The following is a 10,937-nucleotide window of genomic DNA, read 5'->3' on the forward strand; positions in this document are numbered from 1 at the left end:
GTCTCCGAAATCCGGATATCAGAAAACCGATATCCGGTATCCAATACCGTATTCGTCCTCACCCCCCCAATATCCGATACCGATATCCGTCTAACCCCTTCTGGACAGATATCGACCGATATCCAATATCCGAAATCCAACACCGTACCATTTTTTCCCGGATATCGGATATCAGTTGTCCGATACCGGATGACGGACGGATATCGGTTGGGCGAACACTAGACCCAACAAAAGTAATACACTTGTATGATATTTATCATAATGATGGCTGTGTCAGTTTGCTCACTGTTAATCATAACAATGAATATCTTGATCTTTCCATGACAACATATATATTTATTGAAGGCCATATTAATAAAGATAATTGACATGTTGAAGATGTGCCATACAATTCATTAATATTTTGGCTGTCATAGAACCAACAAAATTAATACAATTATCTGAAATTTATCATAATGATGACTATGTCAGTTTGTATACTATGAATATCTATCTGATTACTAACTATTAATCATCATGATGAGTTTCTAACAATATGCTTATCTACAGGTAATCATAGTTATGACTATTTATTTATCTGCTAATCTACTTGTAATCATAAGTATGAATGTCTATGCATAAACTTCACTATCTTATTTTCTACTGGTAATCATAGTTTTGACTATTTATCTGCCTATTTAATATTAAACAAAATTATGACTATTAATGTATCTGATTATCAACTTGTGATCAGAACTATGAACGTCTATGTACATGTTTTTCTACTTATTTTTAGTGACCATTTAGAATTTTCTTCCAGAACCTAAAACTGTCTCAAGAGGTTCAAAAAGGTTTGGTCTGAAGGAAATTATGCAGAAGCTTCACAAAGGTATTATGAAGCTATGCGACCAAATCATAGTAATGCCTGTCTGATAATAAATCGCAATGATGAGTAGCTAACCATCACTCACATAATACTAATTAGAGGTATGACTATGTGGCTATCTGCTTATATACTACCAGCCATAATGGCAAATATCTATCTGCTTGTTTATCCTTTATCATAATTATAACTAATATTTATCTGTTTATCTTTTAATAAGCATGACTACTACTATCTCTCCACATCTTTATCTGCTATTTATCATAATTTCAAATATCTAAACATTTGCTAATTTAATTTTTATTATTGTAATTGTGAGTAAACCAGTCTACCTATATGTCTAGCAATGTGCATATACATATTCGTCTAATTATTCCCATGTTTATATTGTGTGGATTTGAGCCCAAATTAAATAGAACCCGTGATGTTCCTTAACTAAATCGTATTAAATATAAATGACCATTCCAGGGCATATAATTTATAGGTTGTTATTCAAACTGGGTTTTATAAATTGGGATGAAACACAAGCTAAGATCTTAAGTGAAACCAATCAGATACAAGAATAACAACCCATACAGAAAAGTTAAGTACAAAGCATAAATCCTTCAAAGAAAAAAGTAATACAAAAGACGGTCTTCTATACATATTATTTAAATAATGTTGATTAATTCATTCCGGATTTTGCGTGATCACAGAGTTGGGCCCATTTCAGTCCGGGTTGGAGTAATTACTAAATCCTACAATTTCAACAAGTCTAACTCTACCGAATATTAATAAAATCCATTGAAAAATATTAATTCTACTCGTACAGAGAATAATTATAACTCCTATTGCTTAATTATCCATTTGTATGTTTCCAAGTAAAACAATGTATTATTTATTTAAACTATATTTTGTATTTATATTAAACGTCAAATATTGAAAAAAACTGATATCCAAGACCAATATTGTTATCCAATATCATCATCCAAACCTTGAGACGAAGATGGATGCTGATATCGGGATGGATAATGGTATCAGATATCAGTATAACCAATATACAATGTCATCATCTGATATCCAGATATCAGTAAAGATGGATAACCGGATATTCCATTTCCGATATCTCATTCAGCATCCGTTTTGATATCATCATACGTTATGTGCATGTGTGTAGGGCCTGACCATCAGCTTAACCCCCGAAGGATCATGTTACCGATGAGATGTATCTTGGATGTGACATCCCCAAATAAAATAATGTCACAATATGACCATAGCTGTGTTTCATACTTGTCCATCACATCATAGACATGGTTGTCCTGTTCTGTTCATTTGAAACGAACAAAAAACTTGCACAAAAGAACCGCGCACGGGTGTGTGCGATGATCTGTGTGAATTTGTTAATGTTCTGTCTGGAAAATCAAACAGAACGAACAAATCACACAGATTCGCACAAAACGAACAGAACAACCACGTCTACCGCTAGACATGGTTGTTCTGTTCTGTTTGTCTGAAACGAACAAAAAATTCACACAAAAGAACCGCACACGGGTGTGTACAATGATCTGTACGAATTTGTTAATGTTCTGTTCAGAAAACCGAACAGAACGAACAAATCGCACAGATTCGCACATAACGAACCGAACAACCATGTCTATCACACCATCAATATGCATGCTTATTTCCAATTCATTCATACCCTTAAAGAGCCAACAAACCCCAATATATATTGTTAATGTTTATGGCAGAAATCATATGGAGGAGCTAATGGTGAAGTAGGACCTTCAAGATAATCCCCAACCATGAATTTGACTAAATAGAAATATTCAAAGCCCCATATATGTTGGTCCAGACCAATTCTCAATCCAAAACCCAAACTAACAAAGGCACAGGAAACAGACTTAGATGAACATGACAGACAGCCAAGGTGGAAGCAACAAAATAAACATACTTTATGTCATTAAGGACGCATTAACATCTTCATTGGTTTTTATCCCAGCACTAACTAAAGCCAAGTTAGCGTCTAATTCCAACTTAAAGAATACGACAGACAGCCTAGACAAGTGTCAAAGTGATTTTAATTTTTTGTATGATTGAAAATGATAAAAAACAAAGTTTTCAGAGGTTTTCATTAATCAAGTAGAACAAACCGACTGACTGACCTCATACACTGAGCCAAACTGAAAAACTCATAGTTTTGCAATTGTCAAGCTCTGAATTTGTAAAGTTTGTTGCGATTGACGTACCAAAAAAAGGCAGCCTGACTCAGAAGCCCACCACTCTGTTCCTGGATCAGGTCTAAATTTAGAAAATTTCAAGATTATACATTTTTCGCAGAATTGCGTGCACGTTTCATCATCCCACCTTGGAATCTGACCGATCAAATTAATTTTCTTGTGGTTGACTTACCAAAAAAAACCATCTTGGCTCAGAAGCCTACACCACTCTGTTCTTCGATTAGGTCTAAAACTTCAAAATTTCCAAGATATATTTTTTCTTTCAGAATTGCCTCCGAGTCTCACTACCAACTTGGACTTTGAACCGTCATGTTAAGATCCAACGGCTGATGCATCTTAATCGTCAATATCGGTCACTTGATTCTTATCGGATCTACGATTCAAGGCGATGGAGAAAATCATACAGGCCCAACTATATCGTCGGAGATTGGTAATTTTCCCGAAATATCTTTGTCACATCATGAATATTAATCATCTGCCACATCAGCAATTGAATCATGGTTTCCGACAGATTGGGGAGGTGCATCATAATCTGCAAAACAATAAGAGAAGATTGACGAATGGACCAGGGTCCCATCTCCGACCGAGCTTTAGTGGCAGTGATTAGTAAATTTCCCAAATAACAGGTGCAATCTTGTACCCATAATCACAATCACCGCATGAATACCAATTCATACGCCATATAAGGAATTCAACCATAGTTTCCACCAAAGTGAGGATGTGAATAAGAGAACAAATCTGAGGAGATGATTCATCGGCCAGGATCCCAACTTCAGTGGCAGTGAGTAGTAATTTTTTTGAATACCGGGGTCAATCTTGTAACAAGTATTATTTGCCATGGTCAGGAATTGAACCATAGTTTCCATCAAAGTGAGGGGATGAATCAGCGGGCGACGAATCCGAGCAAGTTGTTTCACTGCCCAAGATCCCAATCCCAGTAGCAGTGAATAGTAATTTTTGAATTATCAGGTGTAATCTTGTCACCATTGAATACCTAATCATATGCCATGTCATGAATTGAACCATAGTTTCCATCAGATTTCCAACTCTGAACCAGACCCTGAATATTGAACAAACGGGTTTTCAAAGATTAAATTAAGTTAATCCTGGAGCAGTTAAGCGTCGTCGTGATGAGAGAGAAAGTCACCTTCTTGGGCCCGAAGGAGATGCTTTTTCAACAGGCCCGTGCCAGGGAAGACCAGCAAGTTCATGCTCCTGGCCTCGATGCAGTCGAACTCGTCAAAAGGCTCGAAGCCGAAGACAGAAGTCCAAGTCTGGAGGAGACCAGGTATTGCAGGTATGACCAGTTTTTCTACCCCAAGCGAGATGAGCGCCTGAAATTTTAAAGATATGAGGTTAAAATGCGTACAATGTTGAATTACAAAAGTTTAAATGGCACGTTTCTGTGGCTCTTCAATAACTTACATTAGGGTTGGGGATCAAGGATGACGATGACAAGCGGACGATGACAAGTCATATTAGTCATTGGATGATGAATTAGTCATCGTCTGATCATCACCTCACCATCTTGTCACTAGTCTCTACGAGATGATGATGACTTGATTTTGGATTAACAATGAACAAGACGAATTCATTTTTCTTTTGAAAGAACTAAGACGAATTCATCATTGTGTAACAAGTAAGACTCGTGGAGGGACGATAGACAACAGCGTGGAATGGACTGAACGGGACTGAACAGGCTTCTGTTTAGTCATCCCTTGCAGGACTTTTTATCTTGTTCTGTTCCCGTTGAGCGCTTTGGAATTATTTTTATATTTACTACAATGGGTCGATCTTGATATGAATAGTAGAAAGAAAACTAAGAAGAAATATGCTGTTAAGACATTATCGGATTAAATTGTTTAACTGCAATAGCGTTAGAAGACGGTTTCAATTTAAATAAATGCCCAAAATAAGGTCCTCGGTTTTTTTCTGAAGAAAATATGGTCGTAGGTATTATTTGATCAAAATGGTACATGTTAGACAATAACCAACCATCCCATTATCTCCTTCAAAAAAAAAAACCAACCATCCCATTATCCAATTGATTTTGGGCAAGTGTCTGTTGGGCCAAAATATGGTCCTTTGCTCTTTTTGAAGAAATATGGTTCTAGGCATTAATAGATTAAAGTGGTATAAGTTAGACAATATCCGAACATGCCATTACTTATTTGTTTTTGGGTTTTCAGGGTTTGATGAATTGATAAGGTTACCTTTTCAATTGCAGTGAGCAGACGTCTGCACATTCCCTGGCGACGGTAGATTTGACGCGTGCCAATAAATGGCATCTCTGCCAACCTCTTTCCATGGATTCTGCTCAAGAAAATAGAGCAAATCAGGTGAATATTGTTTTTCATCATTCATGTCTCACAATTTATCAAAAAAAAAGTCTCAGCATTTATTGTCTTTCTTCTAATATAAGATGAAAATGTAAGATATATTACATAATATTCCATGGAAATGTAATATATGAAAAATGTAAAATATATTACTCTCTCCTCTCCTCTCTCTATCATTCTCCCTCCCTCCATCCAACTCTCGCTCTAACTCTCTCTCTCTCCTCCTCTCTCCTCTCTCTCCCTCTGACTCTCTCTCACCGCCTCTCGCTCCCTCTAACTCTCTTTCCTCCTCTCTCCTCTCTATCCTTTCCTCTCCCTCTATCCAACTCTTGCTCTAATTCTCTCTTCTCCTCTCTCCCTCTATCCAACTCTCGCTCTAACTCTCTCTTCTCCTCTCTCCTCTCTATCCTTCGGTCTCTCTCCATCCAACTCTCGCTCTAACTCTCTCTCTCCTCCTCTCTCCTCTCTATATTTCTCTCTCCCTCCATACAACTCTTGCCCGAACTCTCTCTCTCTCTCTCTCCCTCCTCTCTCTAAATAGAGAAAGGAGATAGAGGGGAGAGACAGAGGAGAGAGAGAGAGATAATGATATCAATGTCATTATCAAACCTAGAAAACAATACCGATGTCCTAAAGTTCAGGAAAAATATATGGCACAAAAAACAATTAAACCTGATGGACGCGGCAGACAAAATTTCATCCTCTCGCTCCAGAATAAAAATGTAGAATCCTCGATAATCAAGTCTGCTGAAATTAGACCTGCAAGGAAAGATCATACAAACCAGTCATAATCATCGTACGATATTTCGACCATAGAACTCACTAGTAATGATTTTGGGGAGAACTAACCCGCAATTGTAAAGAACACTGGGTATCAAGTTGATGCCGCTTCTCCTGTCTGAGATGGGCAGAAAGCATTCTTCCATTATCGAGAGGGCGACGGCTGCCTTGGAATTGGATTCCACTCGCAGTGCCAGATCATCATCAGAAGATTCTAGAGAATCATCGTAAAACCGCCGGATCATAGTCCACGAGAATCCCTCTCTTAACTCGTTTCGAATGCCAACCAGGTTTTCAAGCTTCCTGAAGATCTGAGAAAGTAATAATAATTTGCATTAAATTGAAAAAATAAAGCATAATGACAGAGATTTTTGTTATAAGAATTACCATCCTGCAACTCTTTCCACAGAAAGACAGGTCTGAACTGGCTTCTGGGAAGCATGCCTTGTGATCTGGATGATAAGCCATTATCAGCGATATTTTTTCGTCTTAGATTAACTCACAAAATAAGCAGCAATGGCAGAAAAATCTAACATTTTCCTCTGCATTGTTCGCAAGAGAACAGTGACGAACAAGCTTGCCTATGACCTTGGTCAATATTGCTGTCAACTTGCCCACAGAATGTACATATACAGTTCATACAATGCCAGTCACCAGGAGGAGGCGTCTGCAAAAGTAGATAATTCAAGTCATTTTTATATTTCAATTGAATAAATTAAATCGAACGTTAGTAACCCATAAATAATAGAGAGAAAGCTGACATGAATGCCCAAGCAGCAGAGATGAAATGTGGCCGGGCAGCTGTCACAACAGATTAAATCACCGCCGTCACCGCAGATTGCGCATGTGTCATCATTCGGATCGTCCTCGGTGACTGAAACCATTTGAACAGCACGACGTTTAGACTTCTGTTGGCGTTTCCAGGCATGAAGGAGACACTGCAAAAGCGAGATCTCTGATCCCTCGAGAAATATGTTCTTATATGTCCGCTTCAGCTTGCTCCCAGCATGACTCTCGAATTTTGAAACAGAGAGGCTTTTTCCGCAACATTTGCAAATTATGCCATCCTTTGTAAGCACGCCCTGCAACATCACCATCCCATCTTTCATGTAATTGACTTTCCCTTTGATGGGAACAACTCCCGAATCGATCAACCATGACAGAACTGAACGTTTTGCTTCATGGCTTGAGCTACGAGTTAACAAGGGGCAGCTTCTTTGTTTTTTGTCTTTTTTTCTGATACACCCAACAATTCCATCTTCATTAATCTCTTTTCTCAAAGCCAAGATCTTCTTGATCTTTACAGACCCGGAGTTGGCCAAGCACTTGGTCCCGTCATTTTCGCTCATTTTTTTCCTCAGAGCATTATATGCCTCGGTGATCGACCTGTATTCCCTTCCCTCCGGTGAAACATAGACAGAATAGTCATAGTTTTCACCCCTGAGGGGTTTCATTTCAATTTTCCAGCCAGCACGGAGTAGCCCACCTTTGATTTGATCCCGTGAAAGGCTAATACTTCTCGGAAAGGCAATATTTTTGGATGAAACATGGGCCTTGGCCTTTAATCTTGTGCCATCTTTCTCAACCAATTTCATCTCCAAGGGGAAATGATCATCCGCCAGTCGTTTATCTGCAGAAAGAATCTTACTTGTTTTCATTTGAATCTTCTGAAATCCAATTTTTTTGCGTTGATCTTGATCTTTGCCTTCTTTCGCCTGGCTCTTTCTAGTGTTATCTGGAGTGGAAGGTGAGGCGAGATTTTTGCTTAATTCTCTTCCTTCGGAAGAAGATAATCCAGGTTTTTCATTTGTAAGGAACATCTTTTTAGGTGTTCTTTTGTCTGCGGTAAAGAGAGAACTGTTCACTCCTCTGATTTCAGAAGTTTCTGTAATCCTGATGTGTTCTGTTTCTGCATGATATCGCTTCCTTGCAAGTACTGCCACTTCAAATGAGGAAGAACCCACTTTTCCATTGGCACAATGCACTGATTTAGATAATAAAACCTGATCCTTAGGCTTCTCATCACTGCACGACAGTGCCTTAGAACTAGATTTTTGGGAATCATGGGTAAAGACGCCACACTTCATTCTCTGAAATATACCTGTACTTGAATCCCGTTCTGCATTCAAAGAGTTCAATCCAGTTTTCTTAAGGAGTACTGAGCCGTGTTCTTGATCATCAGCAGATGAATTATGAATCATCTTCCTCTCCATCATTATCATCGCAGGATTTTTCAAGTTCTTTGTACTGCTCAGCAAACATACTTGGTCCTCAGATTGTAACACACTCTTTGCTTTTGTGGAATCCATGAAATCCTCGGAATCAGAATCATACATAATCAACCTTCTCTTCTTCTTATTCATCATTAAGTCAACAGAAGTCATTTTGCTGGAAAGGCCATTAGAATGCAACTTCCCTGCAGAAAGTCTTTTCGAATCTCCAGAAACCAGAGTGTGACTCATGCTCCCAGCGGTACGGCTTCTATTCAACGTATATAAGACTCCAGCTCCCAAGTCTACATCCATAATAGAAGACTGCAAGCAAAATCAACGTTAGAAAATAAAACAAATGCGTGCATCAACTGTTGGCAACGTAACACCCAAACATTAAGTTCTCAGAGAACTAAAATCGGATTACTAATCTTGAGTATAGGAAAACCCCAGTTCCAAAGTCTACATCCATGATAGAGGACTACAAAAAAATAAATTTTATGCAATAAAACCAAATGTGTGCATCGTCCATTGACAACGTAAGCCACTATACTAAGTCCTATATCATTATAATCGAAGTACTAATCCAAAGTGTTGAAAAATCCAGTTCCCAGGTCCATATCCATGATATATTACTACAAGAAAAATCAGAAAAAACAAAATACACATCATCCGTTGGCATAGCAAGCCACAAAACCAAGTCATCAAAGAATTAGAATGTGATTACCAATACAGTTCGTGAAAATGAAGTATCCATTCAAACAGGAAACAACGCCAAAACAAAAATATTACGAATCTTCGAGATCATTCATCCAGTGAGCACCAAAGAGAAAGAAAACCACAGCTCCCAAGTCCATATCTATTATAGAGGACTACAAGGAAAATCAACTTTAATCTATAAAACCAAATTTGCTCATAATACATTGACAACGTAATTCGCAAGATTAACTCCACCGAAGATTGTATTCGGATCGTCTCTACAATTCTAGAAGATAAACTGCTCAAACAGGAAACAATAGCCAAGACGAGAAGATTACGAATCTGCATGATCATTCATCCATTGAGCGTCAAAAAAGAGAATACCCCTGCCCCCAAGTCCGTATCCACTATAGAGGACTACAAGCAAAATCAACCTAATCTAGAAAACAAAATGTGTGCATCATACGTTGACAATGTAAGCCGCAAGATTAAATCCTCGAAAAATTATAATACGATTGCATCTACTATTCTCGAAGGAGAAGAACTTGCTGAAACATGAAACAGTCGACAAAATCATTTATCGGCAGAGAATCAACACAAAGAAATCACCAACCGTGGTAGAACGAGATAAAATCCTCTACGGAGATCGGCTCCGAAATCTACTCCAGCCGGCAGACAACGCCGAGAAGATGAATGAAATCGAAGGACGCTGGCCCCTACCCCCAAGTGTACATCCATATAGAGGACTACAAGCAAGATCAACCTCACTCTATAAAACCAAATTTAAAAATTTAAACGCAAGATTAATTCCACAAAATATTACATCATGATTGTATCTACAATTCTCGAAAATGAAGAACTTGCTGAAACAGGAAACAATAGACAAGACGATAATATTACGAATCCGAATCATTAAGTCCAAAAAATATTACACATGTTATCTACAATTCTCGAAGATGAAGAACTTGCTCAATCAGGAAACAACAGGCAAGACGAGAATATCACGAACCCGCAATATCATTTATCCGAAAAGAATGAACAAAAAGAAATCACAAACCGTGGAAGAACGCGATCGAAGAATCTACGCAGCCAACGCCGAGAAGATCAAAGAAATCGAAGAACGCTGGCCTCCCCCAAACTCAATTTTTGAGATTCAAGACGACAATCAACGAACCCCTTTTATTTATACTCTTCTCTCTCCCTCTGAGATCGCGTATCTACGATCCTGACCGTCGATCTAAGTGTTCTACGGCTATGGACGGTGGGGATCGAAGAGAGCTAGGGCCCACACGGGAATCGTAACTCTGATTTGGCGCGTTTTCTTTGATTTGGGCGGTTAAATTTGTTGCCATTTAAGGAAAGTTAATTTCCAGGGCAACGTTTAAAACGTGAGAAAAATATAATATCAAATTCTCCAAATCATGCAGTTTCTTCAATAACTTAACTTAATAATTTACCTGAATGTATTCTGCCTTCTGTATTAATTTACTGTAAAATAGGTCCTCGTTTTAATTTACCCCGTGATGTGCAGAGGATAAATAAAAATTCTTCTAGTGAATAATGTTAATTTTGGCAGATTGTGTGTGTGGAATGATTTTATAGTTAGAATGGGAAATATTATGAAAATTTTCCAGTATGAAGAGATTATTTTTAGATCTCCTCTAATGGCATTGTGAGATAATAATAGAACTTGTGGAAATGAGATGGTCTAAGATTCCAACAATAATTGAGAAGAGCTCCAAACAATATATGATCTTTGATCAAACATCTTATGACTCATTGATCCGCCAAAGCCGGAAGATATTTAAAATTTAAAATAAAATGTGAGCCC

The 10,937-nt window shown here is 38.0% G+C and overlaps 1 protein-coding gene across 2 annotated transcripts; it reads right to left on the minus strand.

The window, feature by feature from the left end:
* Nucleotides 1-2,903: 2,903 nt before the first annotated feature.
* Nucleotides 2,904-10,280, minus strand: LOC144702747 (increased DNA methylation 1-like). Of its 2 annotated transcripts, XM_078574770.1 has the most exons (10): nt 10,164-10,249; nt 9,720-9,852; nt 6,959-8,731; nt 6,732-6,864; nt 6,585-6,649; nt 6,267-6,508; nt 6,090-6,176; nt 5,292-5,391; nt 4,226-4,412; nt 2,904-4,138 (listed from the first exon to the last, which is right to left on the minus strand). In XM_078574770.1, the coding sequence occupies exons 3-10, from the start codon at nt 8,720-8,722 to the stop codon at nt 4,113-4,115; spliced, it is 2,604 nt and encodes an 867-aa protein (XP_078430896.1). In that variant the 5' UTR covers nt 8,723-8,731; nt 9,720-9,852; nt 10,164-10,249; the 3' UTR covers nt 2,904-4,112. The 2 variants fall into 2 exon arrangements, with proteins under 2 accessions (XP_078430896.1, XP_078430895.1); XM_078574769.1 differs by lacking the exon at nt 9,720-9,852 and having other exon boundaries at nt 10,164-10,280.
* Nucleotides 10,281-10,937: the final 657 nt, after the last annotated feature.

The sequence above is a fragment of the Wolffia australiana genome, chromosome 4 (genome assembly GCF_029677425.1).
Source record: "Wolffia australiana isolate 7733 chromosome 4, ASM2967742v1".
NCBI classification, from domain to species: Eukaryota; Viridiplantae; Streptophyta; class Magnoliopsida; order Alismatales; family Araceae; genus Wolffia; species Wolffia australiana.

Bases quoted from the DNA above. Each gene is read 5' to 3' on its own strand.
- LOC144702747 (XM_078574769.1), bottom strand. From the start codon at position 8,722: ATGGATGTAGACTTGGGAGCTGGAGTCTTATATACGTTGAATAGAAGC. The intron at 6,177-6,266 runs GTTAGTTCTCCC...CTTTCCTTGCAG, and splicing joins AGTGTTCTTTACAATTGCGG to GTCTAATTTCAGCAGACTTG. The intron at 5,392-6,089 runs GTTTAATTGTTT...TTTCTTGAGCAG, and splicing joins TTGTCTGCCGCGTCCATCAG to AATCCATGGAAAGAGGTTGG.